General features: G+C 40.1%; 2 protein-coding genes across 2 annotated transcripts; both read right to left on the bottom strand.

Annotated features, from left to right (window-relative positions):
• Nucleotides 1-545: 545 nt before the first annotated feature.
• Nucleotides 546-2,697, bottom strand: nkapd1 (NKAP domain containing 1). The gene is made up of 6 exons (XM_030777769.1): nucleotides 2,664-2,697; nucleotides 1,963-2,039; nucleotides 1,745-1,848; nucleotides 1,537-1,662; nucleotides 1,384-1,437; nucleotides 546-1,259 (listed from the first exon to the last, which is right to left on the bottom strand). The coding sequence occupies exons 2-6, from the start codon at nucleotides 2,029-2,031 to the stop codon at nucleotides 824-826; spliced, it is 789 nt and encodes a 262-aa protein (XP_030633629.1). The 5' UTR covers nucleotides 2,032-2,039; nucleotides 2,664-2,697; the 3' UTR covers nucleotides 546-823.
• Nucleotides 2,698-8,090: 5,393 nt separating this feature from the next.
• On the bottom strand, nucleotides 8,091-16,648 carry cul5a (cullin 5a). The gene is made up of 19 exons (XM_030776841.1): nucleotides 16,555-16,648; nucleotides 15,048-15,157; nucleotides 14,838-14,937; nucleotides 14,472-14,648; nucleotides 14,089-14,230; nucleotides 13,578-13,723; nucleotides 12,985-13,065; nucleotides 12,603-12,696; nucleotides 12,255-12,385; nucleotides 11,800-11,907; nucleotides 11,356-11,420; nucleotides 10,988-11,120; nucleotides 10,468-10,599; nucleotides 10,129-10,252; nucleotides 9,801-9,976; nucleotides 9,519-9,680; nucleotides 9,293-9,411; nucleotides 8,977-9,100; nucleotides 8,091-8,593 (listed from the first exon to the last, which is right to left on the bottom strand). Exons 1-19 carry the CDS (start codon nucleotides 16,576-16,578, stop codon nucleotides 8,399-8,401), a joined length of 2,343 nt encoding a protein of 780 aa, XP_030632701.1. The 5' UTR covers nucleotides 16,579-16,648; the 3' UTR covers nucleotides 8,091-8,398.
• Between the last annotated feature and the right edge of the window lie 820 nt (nucleotides 16,649-17,468).

The raw sequence follows: 17,468 nt of genomic DNA, 5'->3' as shown, positions 1-17,468 counted from the left end.
ATCCTCCCGCCACTGTGCAATCCCACGTGCCAGTGGAAAAAAATTAAAATAAAGCAATCATACATCAAACTTTAGACACGTAAAATGTTGTTAAACAACAGATGGGGAGTAAAGCAAGTGAAGATAAAAAATTGATCCATTCATCGCAAAATAATGTTGCTATCGTGTTTTTACAGTCAGGGATGTTTTTTGGGGGGGACTGAATTTGATAGAGCAGCAGCGCCACCACCTGGGGGTTTTCTACTGATGTGATGAATGTTCTCTGATTTGTGCTGAAATAAAATAAATAAAATAAGATAAAGAAATCAGTCTGAATGCCATTGTACAGTTATGGGTAGAGAGGAACTGACCTAAAGACAGAAACTGGTCCTGATCATTTTTATAATCTTCAGTATCAAAGGAAAATTACCTGAGACTGTAGAGGAGAAATTTAAAAACAGAGTTGGTACAATTTTTTTTTTTTTTGCTCCAAAATGCTTCTACAAAAAATATTAAAAATAAATATCTGATATGAACATTTTCAGGAGATCAAAAAAAATGAGAAATGTGTGTTCTCTCATTTTATAATCACCCTGTGAGACGGAGCACAGAGACGCTCGTGCGAGAGAGGTATTAAACTCCGCCATAGTTGAATCTTGTTAGTTTTGAGTGCAAAAAGAGACAGATTCACTGTCCTGTTGTCCTTCTAATATATACCTGTAACCCTGTGTATGAGCTCAGCGGCTGTACCACACAGTAGAGTTGAACAGGTGGCAAAGTACCATAGTGAACTTAAGGTCCAGAGGAAAAAAGACCCACTGAGCCACACAAACAGACAGAGTATTCAGTCCTCTGAGCTTTCCTCTGATCGCTCCTCATTCCCTACTTTCCAGTCTTTCCTCCTTTTCTTCGGAGGCTCTGACGGAGCGTCGGTGTCACTTTTGTATCTTTTCCTGGGTGTTCTTGATCCTGTTTCTCTGCTCTCCTCTGAATCGCTGTTGTTTGTGCTGCTGTCCTCTGTTTTCCCCTTCCCCCTATCTGTCCTTTTTCTCCTCCGCTTGCTTTTTCCACTTTTTCTTTTTTGTTTCCTCTTGTCATTGTCCTCCGTGCTGCTACAGGACTCGGAGTCAGATCCTGCCGTCCTTCTTTTCTTCTTCTCCTTTTTCTTTTTTTTCTTCTTGGTTGATTTCTTTGACCGTTTCCGTTTATCTGAATCACGGCTGCTTTTGCACTTTTTCAACTTGCGCTGAATATTCTCCTCATCAGTACAACCCTCTTCACTGCATAGGTAGAAATAATCCACAAATATTACATTAACAGGATCCCTCAGTGTTCCATATTCCTCTTAATTTGCATGGTGATCATATCTTTGATGCAAAAATGTATGTATGTATAATACCTTACCTATCCGTTTTAAATTCCTCTGGATAAAGCTCTTTGAAACCACTATGTCCCCACCTGTATCATGGAAATTGGACAACAGCACAGTGATCATCAGCGACTGTCAACTGCTTTTTTTCCTACCATATAGATGCTTAAATCGCATAAGAGCATTACCTGTCAGGATCATTGGACTCAAATTCATACAGCTTTCGTGTCCAGTAGCGTGCCTCTTTCTCTTCTCTGCTGGTTTGAGTAGACACTGCAGATTCATCCAGGTATCTGTCACAATGCATGTGGCCCCTGATATAATAAAGAGGTTAATCTACATCTAACACTAGAAACAAATATCCGTTTATTTTAACAGCTGGTACAGTGACTCCACCTGCTCAAATGTTTATCTGTTTTCAATCTGTGCTTTGAGGGCGCAGCAGATGTGGCTTGTTTTTCCATGTCACGGAGCTTCCACATCTCAGACTCCTCTTGAATCTTCAAAAAGACATAAGAGTAGGGAAAGGAATTAAAGCAAAAAGGCAAACTGAAAGAACAACCTCAAGACAGAAACAAAAGATAAAATTAATCAGTGCACAGGTAAATACAAACCTTGTTGTGTGCATCAGTGTGTCGGATTACATTTCGAAGTAGGGTCTTACCCAAAGGAACCCAGGACATTGTGATACCTGAAAAACATGACATTAACACAGACATAAGGGAAGTAACGAAGTTCTACTTGGCCTTAATAATGAAGACAAGGTAGCGTGATATGTTTAGCAGAAAGACTTCAAAGAGAAGAAAAAAACACTCACACCCTAAATGACAAGGGTTTGGAATAGCTGTTCACTTTGAACTACAGACAGAGCACAGAAATAGAAAACAGTGCGCTTTATTTTGGGCTTGTTTCACACTACGGTTGACTAGCTAACATCTTTTAGCTTCTCACCCATCAGTTCGTGCTAGCCCTTGTCTAACTAGTTATATGCTGAAGCTTTCAAAGTCGACATGACAAGTTAATGATTAACAAATGTGATGTCACTTCAGTGCCGAGCAACTACCGACATACAGGACACACTTTCGACAAGCAATGGAACCATGTAGCCACATTTGTTGTTAGCCAACCAACTAAGGAGACAAGAAAGCTAATGTTAGGTAGCAAGCTAACAAGTTAGTTTAAGCTCTGGAAAGGAAGATAGTAGTTTACCTTACTAAATTAGGCAAACGTCAGGAAAAACGAAATTTAAGACTTACAGTCTCCAGGAAACGCTAAACATACATATATATTTCATTGAATATGAATGTCAACTAACCGTTGGTCAGCACTGTGTTTATGCACGGCACAATGTGTTATGCACCAGCAGGGTGAAGCCAGAAACAGTGGTGATGTTGAAAACTAAAAGTTACAGTGCACAGAGATGTATCCATATCTGTGTGTGTAACTGTCATACCAACAGTGGGGGTTATACGTGTTATATGTTGTAATTAAAGTAGGATAGGTAGGCCGGCGTGGGCCCATGTAGAATTTTATATGTCAATAAGAGGACCTTAAAATTACACGCACAATCCAACACAAACTCTCAGCCAAATGGAATGAGTTTTAATAACATATTAATCTTTTAAATTACTTCTGTTGACTGCCATTCTGGTTATGATTCTCAAGTGTGTCTCTGTGTATCAGGAAATGTTTGATAGCGCATTTTAATTGTAGTAAAACTAGTTCACCGCTGATTTAAGCCTATGAACAGTGGAGTCATGGCTCAATACACTGCTCAGTAGTTGCCAACGACCGCAGTTTGTGACCACTGATCCATTATGATTTTGATGTGGATAAAGAAATGTTCAATTTCATAAAGATTTTTCTCAAGATGGGTAGTTGTCAGGCTTGAGCTGAGCAAACTGACTTCTATAAACTTGTATAAAGACCATCCTAAAATGTCACACGTCCGGGGGTGGGCTGGGTAAGAAACATAACTTCCGGTGATTATTTTCGCAGACTTCATTTGGTTTAGAATTATCTTAACACTTTCCAAGCGAATTTCTCGCAAAACAGCGCACGATTCCAACCTCACTGACTTTCAAATATACCACCCACGGGATTGTACCGAACGTCACACGCCCGAAAGGTGGAATTGAACCACTCTGCCGCTAAGCAGCTACAGGTTTGAAGCCTGCACCCCGGACCACCGAGGCTCATCCGGGCATTAGTCCATGCGGAAACCACAAGCATTTAAATCTTTAAATCTACCTATATATTTCTATGATGGTTGCATTCTCTTGGTCACAAAATTGCCTGCATTGAATCCACATTATAAATAAATATTGACTATAGCGGATATGTATGCCATCAAGACGATAGTGACATTACAACAAATACAAATAACTTGAAATCACACTATTTGGATGAAATGCAAATCAAGTGGAATTCTATTGGCTCAAAGTTATAAAAATGGGTGGAGAGTTGCCGTTTTATCCCTCAGTAGCTCTACTTCTATTCACCTAAATAAGTGTTGTTTAAGTCCTCTAATGATGTGGTCGCTGCATACTTCATTCACATTACAGGGATCACAGTATAAAGCCAACTATGTGAAACCACCTCTACCGTTGGACTGAGGGACATAGGCCTGCTGAGAATATGTGAAGCTTATGTTTGTTTGACTTGGGCGAGGAAGTTATGGATCGCAAGTTACTCCGAGGATTCATAGCAACACTTACGAAACTCCCCAAAGCTAAAATCAGGGGACTGTGCTGGAGATAGCTTTCCTTGTCTTTCTGTTGGGGTACATTTTCTGAGCTGGTCCCGAGTTTTTGATGTCAATCCATATTTAAAGGCTATACAGGAATTAAAAAGCCTACGTTATACTGTTAAGTATACTATATGTCAATCTACATGTGGCACTTGGCTTGTATTCTTAATTTGGTTTGCATATCAGTCTCTGTGCAATGGTAGACTTGGGGAAAAATAAAGAATGGAATTTGAAATGGCTTAAAGTGTCTTGACCTCTCCATATATTTCATGTTTGGACTCGTTTCTGTCAATTTGCATGTACAATGCTTTATGTGAGATTCAGTTGTGTTTTTCTGAAATATGCAAAAACAAAACAAAAAAGCCCAGAAAGTGAGGCCCCTCATCATCTTGTCAGATAAATGTTTTTGAGCGGTGTTCGACAAAAAAGAAAAATCCAAAAAATACACGAGGAGAGGTAGATAATAATAAATAAATCTGAAGTCATATTGTAGCCTCTTTAAAAGACATCTTTATTTTGCCAGGAAATAAATTATACAACTTTAAAAAAAAATCTTGAAGAAAAAAAAAAAGAAAAAAAATGCAGTACATCAAAATAATTCACCCAGACTGCAAGAATAACTTCCATTCAAACACTTTACAGCTTTAGATCCTTACTATGAGTAGTGGCACACATTTGGTAAATTCAAAGATGGATACAAACCACATTTACATTTTAAGCTCTCAAGCCCACAAACCCTGTGTTACATGTAGACGATTCACATATATACACCTTTCAGAGTGATTCAAGTTTTTCATTATTTATTTCATATCAGGTCATGAATGTCAAAGTGATTTCTTTATATTTGTATAGAGCTTAGGGAAATTTTCAGCAGAGTGATGGGGATTTTAACAACAGTGACTTACAAAGCAATACTGGTATCTGTTTGATTCTCTGTGGGATATTGTGGAGCGCCCTGAAAATGGTCAGAATAGTGGTTATTAAATGAATTATGGTTTATGGCTAGGGAAAAAAATCATGAGATTGGTGGGTGTGAGAACTGCTTTTTAAAGCTAACACACACACACACACACACACACACACACACACACACACACACACACACACACACACACACTCACACAAGCTTTTTAAAATGAATGTGTATTTGATGATGGTGGTGGTATGGTTGCCTACAGGAAATGCTTTTTTTTCCTGAAAAAAAAAAAATGAACGGCAAAAAAAAAGAGAGACTAAAAAACAAGTCAGGAAGGGAACAGGGAGAACAATTTCTTCGCAGATATCCCATTGCCCCTTGACCAAACCATACGGTGTTCTAATCACATCGCCTCGTCTGCCCTGAGCACTGATCTGACCCCAGCTTCTCTCTGTACTCAAGTCAGTCACAATGTTCTTCACTCAGCTCTTCATTTTTACTGACCACATTCCTCGCACAAACATGAAACAACTCCCAGACACGAAAGAAAGAATACGCTCCCATTCTTCTGTTAATCTTTTAAAAAAATATTACAGGTACACAGATCATCTGTCAAATGGTTTTCAACATATGGCACCTCAGACAACAGAATAAAGTCAGCGGGTACGTGTAGTTTCAATAACCAAACAAATTCAAAAGACCTTTTTCCTTTTTTTTGTAATTCTCTCCTACTTTATTGTAGGGGACAGGTGAAGATCAATGCTAATTTACACATTTAGTGGAAGTGAATTGTGGCGAAAATCATGCATATCATTAAATAAGAGAAGCATAATGAAGAATGTGTTTTGCATGATGTTCTATGACGTGAAATATTAAAATATTTACTGGCATTGTGTAAACGATCTAAAAATGATTATATTTAAAACAATTTCATACAGTTACAACCTTTCCCTGGTTAAATAACGGAAACCTTTATTTGTTTCTTCTGCATCTCTGCTGATTGATCACATATAGTACATTCTTTGGGATAACCTGGAAGAATGCACGTCAGAGACATCAAGATACAGAAGGTATTTCAAAATCACAATACTCTCGCTTGGACAAGAGGAAAAGAAAAAAAAAAAAACTGACCCAGTGAAATGAGCAGGATAGTGTCCATAACGAAATCTTCCTGACAATGTTAACTGAAATTTTCAACTTCAAAGTGAAAACAAACCCAGCAGGGTGCTAAAGAATCCTGTTGTTAAAAAGGCTAATAAACCTCACACAAGCACACACAAGCAAACACTCAAATTCAAAATCAATAAATAGGCCAGCCGTTTAGACTACTCTTTCCTGTACTGTGGTCAGTGCACAGTGTATCATGGCAGGGTGAAAGAGGGGAACTTACCACAGTCTTACTGTCAATGTGATAGGTCTAAGAACTTTAATGATTCGATGTGGACCTGTCATGAAGAATTCAGTGCAAAATTAAAAAAAAAAAAAAAAATCGCCAAGTAACTGTTTCTGAGAAGTAGAACACTGAACTGCATAAACCTTTCAAAGGCAAACTGGGTGGATATTATGTACAACTGGAGCAGTGCTGGTGGAAACTGTAACCTAGTAATGCATGTTTGAGATGCAATTACACTGATCTCATACTGATATTTTTCACAAGGGGAGAATTGTCACATACAAAGCAAGAAATGCCACTCGATTAGACGTTTGAAAACCCCAAGAGCTTAAGCCTGTAAACCAGATGAATCAATGGTGAAATGAATTTAGAAAAAAAAAAAAAAGACATACAAATTTAAAAAGAAATTGTTTGGGTGTTGTTACAAGAATGGGTCCTTGCATCCTTCAGAGTTAAACCTTTTTAAAGTATTGAATCTTCAGTGGTTTTCAGCATCTCTCTCGTAATTTGTATGTGGTCTGCAGCTTTTTCGAGCATATAACAACATCCTAATTACAATAATAGTAAGTAAGGTAGCTCCTCTCCCCCTACAGTGACAGAACTGTCAGTTATGACCTGAGGCCCATGCATCAATTCTCAAACTTGCTTTACATGTTCTCAAGGATTTTATTCAATCCTCACAGCATGTACTTTCAGAAGCGTCAGAGGTCAGCAGTGTGTGCATTTAGTGACTTATTCAGTTAATGGGCAAAATCTTTATATCAGTCACAAATCAAACTTTTTTTTTTCTTTCCACTGGAGTGCAACAAAGCAATGGGAAAACACTGCCTTGTTTCAACTGCCTCCACACAGAGGTAAACAAAACAAAAAAAACCCACTATGAAAATAAACCAACAACATCTTATTTATATGACCTAAATATTGGCTTGTTTTCCAAAATCAGCTGCAGATAGCATCCAGAACAAAAAGAGAGAAATAAACTTCCATCCAAAATTTGGTTGTGGGAGACAGAATTGTCTGACAGAAATGTCTGCGTCTGGATGGAAAGATGTCTTACAGCATAGTACACTCAGTCGCCCATTTGAACGGATTGAAAACAATCACTGAAAGGGAGGCGGGAGCGGGCACACAAACATACACACGCACTCACAAACACACACGGAAAAAAATGGTACAAACAAAGCCATGCAAACGTATGGTGACAAGGTGTCGAAAAGTGCTAATGCTCTAGTCCTCCACCCTCTTGGAGCTTACATGAGATCACAGAGCACTGGTCTTCTGTGATGTCATTGCTGTCCGCGGCCAATTAGAGGACTTCGGTTGTGGCTCGCCCCTGGACGTTGGCAGTAGCAGGTGTGGGATGAAGGGGTGCAGTGTGAGGGCTCAGAGCCCAGGCTCCCCCCCCCCCCCTCCCCACCCCCCAGGAGTAGAGGTGGGATGACACGAGGAGAGCGGGCGAGGTTGGATTCCACACAAACACAGCACACACAAACAGGTCCTTGAATGAATGAGTCATTCCCACAGACAGCATGCTGTTTGGAGATGTAGACAAACAAGAGGCAGTCTGCCCACCATGCATACTGACTACCGATTGGCAAAATATAATTATCCTTTATGTCTGTTTTTTGTTGTTGTTGTTTTTTTTTTTTTTCTCTCTTTCTTCCATTTTTTTTTTTTTTTTTTTTTAAGATCTCCCATCCTCATCTCATGATTCTTCTTTGCCGAAAGGTAAGGCAGGGATAATTTTTTTGTTTGTTTGGTTTTTTTTATTGGTTTTTTTTTTTTCGTTTTTTTTTTAAATTAGCTATTCTGACATTTGACAGTCAAGTCTTGAAACAAGCCCATATCGGCATTAGAAGCTCAGCAGTCAAAGGCTGCGTCTGTGAGACATCAGCGTTTACTCTCCTACTGCTGATCTTCATCAGAAACATTGTGGTCATCTTCATCGACATCTCCAGAATCATTTTTTTTGTCTCCGGCATGGTCTGGGTGCTACGCCATGTAGATAAAGGTGTTAATGTCTGATTCGTCTCTCTTGATGTACTTGTGTTCGATAAGCCACTCGATCTGCTCTTTGATCATTTTCTTCTGTGGGAGGAACATGTTCTTCAGGATCTCCACCAGCTCTGTCTGCAGTTGGGCATTAGTTATCTTTTTACGCATCTTCATAATCTGAATGATAGCCTCCTGTAAGAGAGAGAGAGAACAAGAACGAGGTGAAAAAGTGTCCTCCTAAAAAAGGGGGGAAAAAGTACTTGAAAGTGTACGTGGAAAATGTTCCCGGCTCAACGCGCTTCCCTACAGCCCCTGACAGTCAGGAGGACACTCTGCACCAAATGTCAGAGTCTTCCACTTTGTCCATCAGATTACACTTTAAACTGGAGCGCTGTGGCTCTCCTGCGCTTGGCTTATTCTCTAGTGATGCTTCTTGAGCTAGAAACATTGTAGAATTAAAAAGATATGACTTTGTGGTTCCTAATGTTCCCATACAATGATGCACTGACATATCAGTTATTTACTGAATATATACCAGACTACAAGTTTTTTAATAAATGCAATGATTAGCTCACCTGTGTTCTTAATATTCTAAGCTGAACAATGCCTTCATTTTCCTCTTCTCTCATTCGCTCTGTAGTGAGCTGTAGGCGACCAATCAGATTTATCTTCCCCCTCTTCTGGACCTTGGAGTTTTTTCTAATAGGGAATTTAAAAAAAAAAGTTTAAAATTACACCTTGCTTCAAAATCTTTTCAGTTTAAAAGGTTAAATACATAAATCAAAACACATGTAGAGCATCTGTCGGACACACAATTAAGTTTCCAACTGACAACGCCACTAGTAACAAGTCTCAATACGCTATTTCTTGAGGAAAGACAGTGATTCCTACATCAAGGAGAACTCCTGATTGACGAAGAACAATGTGCCGTCTGTGAAGTCTTTAGGAGAGCCCACTTGCGGCTCGTAAGACAGGACCTGGCGTTTGAGCTTTGGGAAGGCAACAAGCGACTGATGGGAGAGACAGAGAAAAGAAAAAAAAAAACGACTGAGTACAAGAAACGAGTTCGCGCAGTTCCAGACCCGACGGGTTCACTGAAAACAGTTCGGAACCTTACCCAGAGCGTCCGTCTCAGCTCCGCATCAGGCAGCTCGGTGGCCAGCTTCAGGTTCTCAAAGCTGATCTTTTCGCGAGGTCTTTGGTTCCAAGCAAAGAGAACAGCCAACTGGAAGGTCGTGACCTCCAAGTCATACTGTCCCACTTCATTCTTGAAAGTGATCTGATGAGGAGACAAAATAAATTGATTTTCTTAGTGATCCTGTACGTGGCTCCACATATACCATTGCTCCACAGCACTAATACAGCGGCACGCTGGATCAAGCACAAGAGCCTATCTTACAATGCCGTTGGACATAAGGTGGTGCCAGTGGAGCTTCCTGCCACTGTGGTTCTTCTTGTAAAAGTCCTCCACCTCAGGGATCAGATCCTCTAGCTCAGTGGGCAGAGACACAAAGACTTTCTCCGAGCTCCGCGACCACGCACCAGCATTCAGGATCTTAATGTTGACGGAGTCGGCTACACAACACAGTGAGAAAACATTAAACACCACGTCGAACAGATACACGACCAAGCTACTTTTGATGGGAGGGGGCAGGGGGAAGGGAGAACGCTCCCACACAGACATGGTGGGATTTATGAGTCACTGTGGATTGTTCTATAGGATTTACCTGGTAAAGCAAGTTTGTTGTGTTTGTGCATTTCCTTGAAGACTTGGTTGAGATCCTCAGAAACCTTAATGTCCTGGAACATTCTAGCCAGCTTGTTCACATAGTCAGCAGGCATACCCACCTCCTAAAAGTAAGGCAAAAAGTTGAAAGAGGTACAACATCTCTTATTAATATTGTGTCTGCCAAGCTTATATCTTATAACAGAATGTCACTAAAGACCCAAATGACTGAACTTCAGCATAATGTTACATAATTTGAATGCAATCTACTCAGTCATCTCAATATCTAATAGCTCTGGGCGACCGTACAGAATCACCACTGCTCTCTCTCTCTCCTTACCCTGAGCCATTCCACCATGTTCTCCTCTATCTCACTGTCGGCCGAGATGTCCAGGATAAGACGCCTTGTCAGGTGGGCTTTGTGATAGCGCATGAACACATCCTTATTCTGAACATACTTCAGTACCAGTAACTACACAAAGAAAAATAACAGATTAGGTCCCCCTACGATTTCTCCTCTCTCAACGACGATCGCTCAATTCAAATGTGGCTAAAGATGGCAAATATCCAAATATCACAAAGCGTAAAGAAACAAAGGGGAAGAAATTGACATTGTGAATTTAACTTGAAAATTACATCCAGCATGTGCAGGGATACAGTATGGGTAAAGTATGTCTACTGCTTTGTGTTGGTCATAGCGTCAACTTTTTTTTTTTTTTTAATTCTCTCCTCAAAGCAAGGTCAATAGCATAAGTCTGTATCAGAGTTTTGTGATCTAATGAGCTTTTCAGGACTGGAGCGTGGGGCAGAACAGGCCTTAAGAAAGGCTGATGTGCTAGACATACGCCCTGAGCCCTTACCACTTCTTTTAACTTCAGCTCTATCTCCTCCGAGGTGAGTTTTTTGCTGAGAGGAGTCTTTCTTAGCAACATGTCACAGTAGTTGGCCAGCAGCTCTGGACACTTTGACTCCGGCTGTGTTTTGAGACCCACTCTGCAAGAAGGGATATCAAATTTAGAACAAATCCCCTCGGCGGCTTGTGTGAGAAAAGAGAAAGAATCGACGGGGGGGGGGGGCTCAGACGGACGATGAGACGTGAACGGAAAGAAACTCCACGGATTAAGCCCAAAAGGACAAACATCTGACAGCACAAGCCGATCGAGGGAGTAAGGTGTATGCCTCAGAATGTTAACGTAAGAACAACACACCAACATCTGCAGTTACTCACCCTTTCTGTTTCATTGGAAGCTCCAGCTTAAATATTGTGGCATCGTTCACCACTGCTTTGTAAGCCTGAGGGGAAAAAAAAAAAAAAAAACAAGTGTCAGGTACAAACGCAAAACTGTTTTTATGCAACACAACTAAAACCAGTATTTTTATGCACTCTCATCAGACCAAGACGTGTAAAAGACAGTTTCTATCAAGTCTTATATACTTAACCAAACACCACCACTGATCAATGCACCACAACTTCTTTTTTATTCAGTACCTCTTTTTGTAAAAAGTTACTCATCAGAACATTCTGACTCGTTCAGATGATTAATGTGAATTAATCCAACATATTATGAGCAGTTGGACATCTGCTGTGAAATAATTTAGCAAGTTAGACCATCCCTCAGAGCGTAAGTTCGGTGTCCCTCAGGGGGTGTTCCTAAAAGACTGAGAGACTCACTTTGTCTCTGGCAGTCAGGAACCGTGGGTCGTCCTGGAACGCCTCCTTCACTAATTTACTGAAGCGATTGAACAGAGTGAGAAGTTGCTCCACATACTTCTCAGAGTCCTGGTGTTGAAAGCGTGACGGGAGAAAGTGAGGACAGAGAGACCAAGAGACAGACAGGAAGTGACATAGACAGACAAGACACACGCACATACGAAAAGGTAGAAAGAAGGAGGGAGCAACGTATGCATTACTAACGGCTCCTAAGCTCAAATCCAATACTAATCTATGACACCCATTATCCAATGTCTTCTCCAATAGCTTTCATTTCTAATTCTAATTTTCATGTCACTATCATAGACAGTACAGAGTCCAAAATTTATGATGCAAGATAACAAGTGCACAATCAACGAGCTTCGACAATATGCGTAACACATACACGTGTCCGCTGTTTACACCAGCGTACTTACGGTTGTGATGGTCTCAGCAGCCGCTACCATATCGGCGAGTCCATCATTAATGATATGCTCTTCCAGGTCTTTCAGCATGGGCTCTATACCATTGGGCACCTTATCCATGAGGGAGAACATCAAGTGCAGTTCTGGTTGGGTGAGTTTAGAACCGGGAAAAAAAAAAAGGTAAAAGGAGGTCATTGACAAGTTAAAGCAGGACCAGGAGTGATATTAACAGGACACGGCTAAAAATAGACTTCAGAACAGATGAATGAAATTCCCAAGCATCTGTTCTGCGTACTGATTTTATGTCCAGAAATCCAGACGTGTAAACGTTAGGTTGATTCTGTTTGCGGCTTTACTCACTGTCAGTTTCATTCCTTTTGATCATGCCTGGACACTCTGCCAAGATTGTCTCTTTGAAAGACGTCACTAGAGCATTCACACAACATTCCATAAGCTGGGGGAAAGAAAGAAAGAAAGAAAGAAAGAAAGAAAGAAAGAAAGAAAGAAAGAAAGAGAAATACGGTCTCTAATCAACACCTTTGAACAGACAAAGGACAAGAGAAAATACCACATTCTGCATCACACACTCTTCCTATGAATATTCTGAAACAGGTCAAAAGAAAACTCATGACTGTTTCAGACAAAACGTTGTTGCTAGGGGTAAATATTAAACGCTACCTGCAAAAACATTTTGGATGCGATATTTTGTAATGGTAAACATGTGGTAAAAATAAACACTCACTGCTTGGACAGAGTTACATTCACGTCGTGTCTCTAAATACCGTAGTGCACGTTTCTCCTCCTCCCTTAATTTAGCGTCTGCCTGCAAGAGACACCCAAGAGAGCAAAAAAATCATACAAACAATTACGAGAGAATGCATTTCCTACAAAGCCACACTCTTTAACGGGAAAGGACTGTATCAGAAGAAATAGTGTGTGGCAGTTTGAATGAGAATGCAGATAAATCTTGTCTGTTTTTTTTCTCTCTTTACACCTCATGAGCCCTCTCTTTCCAGGGCATCACAGGTAAATAAGAATGATGACCTGCTTGGTAAAGTAAATAAAATGTAAATAAAACCAAGTTTCCTAAGTTATCGAGAAATGGGCTGGGTGGGGGGGGGGGGGGGTCTAGGAGTAACAATTAGTCAGTTATCACCTATTTTAGCTAACAATCTTTGCCTGTGGAGAGTAAAGAATCTGTTTCATAACTGACTACCACACGCTGCTAAACGGCTGTAACTGCTGCCCACAGTCTTTCATACTGCCATTTCACTGCTGTATAGAGCTGCATATTAGAGTTTCATCACTGTCTTGTTCTCACAGCTTAATTCTTACATATTTCATGTAGTTCTGTACTCCATTCTGCTGCAAGTAGGAGGGAGCCTGCGTCCTGTAGAACCTCTCGGTGGAGTCCAGGTAGGCCTTTTCAAAGTTATCCCTGTAGATCTGCAGTTTATCCTCAGGGTTGGAACAAAGATTCACTAAAGGAAGACACAGAAAACATAAAACTTTTCTCATGAGCGCAGGTATTGTGACTGTTTGGTAGGATGCACTGACTAATAAGCATGGACTGTAGAGTTATCTCAGTCTGTTTTCCCAGGAAAAAAACATGGTGCGCTGCTGTAAATATGCCTTAATGCTACAGGACTGACGACAATGTCTCAATGTGACATTATCCACAGCACTATGACAGGGTCTAGAAGCAGTCAAGCAACTCCATACAGTATGATCCTAACAGAGATTAAAATAACCGACATTATAGTCAAATGATCGTGCTCGCAAACTATATACAACTGCTTCCACTAATTCACACTTATAGTGCAGGTATACTGCTACTAGTTCTTACCATAGGATTCTCGCACCCCGATGACCAGCTGAGAGTCAAAGGCTTCTCCGAGCCTTTCAGCATGGACCAATTTCATCGCGCTATCCTGCAACCTGTTCTTGATGTTGGAGAAGATTGATTCATTCCAGGTGTCCAACATCAACTGGGAAAGGAAGAGAAGGCCAGAAAAATCAGAAAGAATTAGAGACAGCTGTAAAACAGTTAAATGAAAAGGTGACCGTAATTCAGTGGAAAGCCTTGTACCTCTTCCTTATTCAATAGTGTAAGGCATTCCGTTCTCTCTCAGCTATGTCACCTAATTTCTCCCCAACACACACTACACACACATTTACACATTCTCCCCTCTCTAGACCTCACACCACTGGAACTCCCCTTCCCCTCACCTTACGAACTATACTGTCCTCCACATTAGACTTTTTGTTACTGCCCTGTTTGCCCATCAAGGTGATCTCCAGCTGGCAAAATGGTTTGGGGAGGATGTCACACTGCGTGAAAAACTTCCTCCACTCCACGATGTAAGCTTTGAGAAGCGCTGTGTCATCTTGGTGACTAAGGACTCGCTATAAACCAACAAACAAGAGCAGCAGAGAGGGAGGTCAGAACAGGTAATATTGGCTATAGACACACTAAAATGATATGTTTACAGAAGGACAAACATCCACTCAAAAAAATGTTAGGCTGCTAACATGTTATTGCCAAAAAGAAACGTCCAAGGTTTTGTTTGTTAGGGAGTTGTATCAAACCCTTACCGCCTGAGCTTGCTTGATAAATTCTAAGATGTCCTCCTTTAGTGCCTGATGGATCTTTGCTGGACCTTTGTCATCCCATAAGCAGACAGCATGAACATCTCTGTGACATGACATTAAAAGTCGCATCAATAAAACTGGTCATGCATATGAAATATGGAGGCTAATACAGCTAATATGTTGTAAAAATGAAATATGATTTAATGGTCTTACGAGAACAGATCAAACCACTGCTGCTTGGTGACAGACTCTTGGCGAAGCAACTTCAGGACAATTGGGCGCATCAAATCCCACTTGTCCTCAAATTGGAGGGACCCTTTGTTCTGCAGCAAGGAGACCGAAACAGATAATAATAAGTCCAGAAGCTGAGAATACATCAGCAGTAAGACAGAAAAAATACATGTGTATACCTTCCTTGTTTTAATTTGAAACCATATCCATTACTGATGGAAACTTTTTCATGATAAGAATCACCGTCAGGTACAACTGATCAACTTTTAACAGATGCATTGGTTAAAACAAATATAGAAAGGAAATTCTGATCATAGTGATAGCAAAATGTTAAGCAGAATTTATAATGATAATTATATTGTTATAATTATTCAACTAATTGTGACTTATTGTGGGAATTATTCAACTAATACAGGGAATTTTGAATATGGATGGATGCATTTTGTAGAGTATCTTCATTTCGAGATGTAGTGCTATACTAGTTGAAATAACAAGCTCCATTTAACTGAACTAGCCAGTATGCTAGTTGACTTTGTAAGCGAGCATCATTATAATCACAATGTCAACTTTACATAGACCTAAATGTACCTAACAGCACGACATAGGCTGAAATACCAGTCAGAAACTATTTAGTAATGTCTAATAATTCCTTTCCAACTGCTGGATTTCATTCAAAAGTCAATGTCACTATTTTGACAGATGCAATAAAACACTTCACTACTTTGCAGGCGATTAGTTGACAAACTGACTTAAAACGTTGATCAGGTGCGATGCGCTGTTGGATGCCGAGGTAACTTAAGGTTATTATTAATATTGGTATCTGGTAAATTATTTGACGTAAGTGGGAAGGGGTTTACTCAGTGAAATACACTTAGCTAGGTGGCTATATAACGTAACACTGATTTGTCACCAATAATGTTGCGGCACAAAATAACTTCAATCCATGACACATAGTTTCTCTGAAACACTGGCTGTGACACTTGTACGGTCCGTAGTATCCAAAACCAGATTACTACATTTTATTCCAGGTAATAACTGAAGTATTAACGACCACAATGACAAAACGATTAAGCCAAACTCTGAGCTAGGACAATTGTGTCCATTTCCAAATTAGCTCACCATCTTCGAAATGAAAAAATACATTACATTTTAACAGTTCTGGTTCTGACAAAAGTATATCTATTTGTTGCATTTTATTTATGAATATAACCTGGTCGTATTCATTGTGAGTCAACGTTTGGTCAGCTGTCGGCAAGACTAAGCTTGAAGCATTGAAGCTAGTTAGCTAGCTACCTACCTAGCTCGCAAAGGCTCACCTAGCAAACTAGCTTGCTACTGGCTTCTCATGCGAAAGGATATGCAAACAGTGGCTCTAGTACAACATTTTTTTTCAGTGTGCAAACTGTTTGTTTGATGCGTTTTGACAGAAAATACAGAACTCTAACCAGAACCCAAAATACTGGTAATGAAGAGCTCGAGTGCCTCCTACCTTTAACAAATTAGACATCGCCATGTTTCCTTAACTTATCCCCTCGTCCGATCTCGCGAGTCTTGGGTTGGTATTCGAGTCTAGAAGGAGATTAGGTAATGTAGCCTACCAGTTGACTGCTCAGCAGACAACTTAAAAATAGTCATGGCCCTTGTCGTTTTGTGTAAGAAAAACTCTGCGCTGATACTCCACTGTCCACAGAAGTAATGCGTGTTGTATGTATCACCTTTTTAAACGAATCAAGATGTCTAAGAGGTCTGACACAATTACTGATAAGCGTCGTCGGAAAGCTAAACTTAGCTTGAAAAGCTATGAGCTCCATACATGGGTACCGGTATGTCACATGACTATGATGTTCACTGATATTCGCGTGTGTGTGTGTGTGCGTGCGTGGGTAGTGGGGTGTGGGGTGTGGTGGGAGCAGGGTTATTATATATCAGGTGGCTTTTTTACGTGTCCGGCGTGGCATACAGACATAAAAAAAGGGGTAAATTGTCTAAAAATATATGTTTATTTCGCTAATCAGATGCTTTAGTGGGTTAGTCTTGTGTAGGCTAGCCTACTTGAATTTCAGTCAGTGCTCAAACATTTCTATCCAGAATTTTAAATTGAACATCCAAATGCTCACATCACATGACTGTAGTGTTTCCTCCATTTAAAGTTGAGGAAAATCAACAAAAATGGAGATAATTCCTAGTTTTTTAATTTAGAACATAGAAACAGATTTAGCTGCAACATTAGAAATTCTGAAGTCTATGCACACGTAAGCTCTTGTTAAATAGATTTTGTCTGAGAAATATGTATCAAAAGGTGTGGCACTATTATATTTAAGTCTTTAGCACGCAGTTATGAGTACTATTGTGGGCAAAGGGTCTGTGCTCAACCAAGAAGATACATCAGGAGGTCAAAATGTG

This window comes from Chanos chanos, chromosome 6, assembly GCF_902362185.1.
Source record: "Chanos chanos chromosome 6, fChaCha1.1, whole genome shotgun sequence".
Taxonomy (NCBI): Eukaryota; Metazoa; Chordata; class Actinopteri; order Gonorynchiformes; family Chanidae; genus Chanos; species Chanos chanos.
The sequence above is the reverse complement of the archived record's forward strand: the minus strand, read 5'-3'. Positions and strand labels throughout refer to the sequence as shown.

Coding starts and splice junctions, on each gene's coding strand:
- nkapd1 (XM_030777769.1), bottom strand. CDS start 2,031: ATGTCCTGGGTTCCTTTGGGTAAGACCCTACTTCGAAATGTAATCCGA. Junction 1,849..1,962: donor ACACTGATGCACACAACAAG/GTTTGTATTTAC, acceptor GTCTTTTTGAAG/ATTCAAGAGGAGTCTGAGAT. Junction 1,260..1,383: donor GAGGAATTTAAAACGGATAG/GTAAGGTATTAT, acceptor CTACCTATGCAG/TGAAGAGGGTTGTACTGATG.
- cul5a (XM_030776841.1), bottom strand. CDS start 16,578: ATGGCGATGTCTAATTTGTTAAAG. Junction 11,121..11,355: donor CTTCCAATGAAACAGAAAGG/GTGAGTAACTGC, acceptor CCCTTCTTGCAG/AGTGGGTCTCAAAACACAGC. Junction 8,594..8,976: donor TTAGAATATTAAGAACACAG/GTGAGCTAATCA, acceptor TCTCTCTTACAG/GAGGCTATCATTCAGATTAT.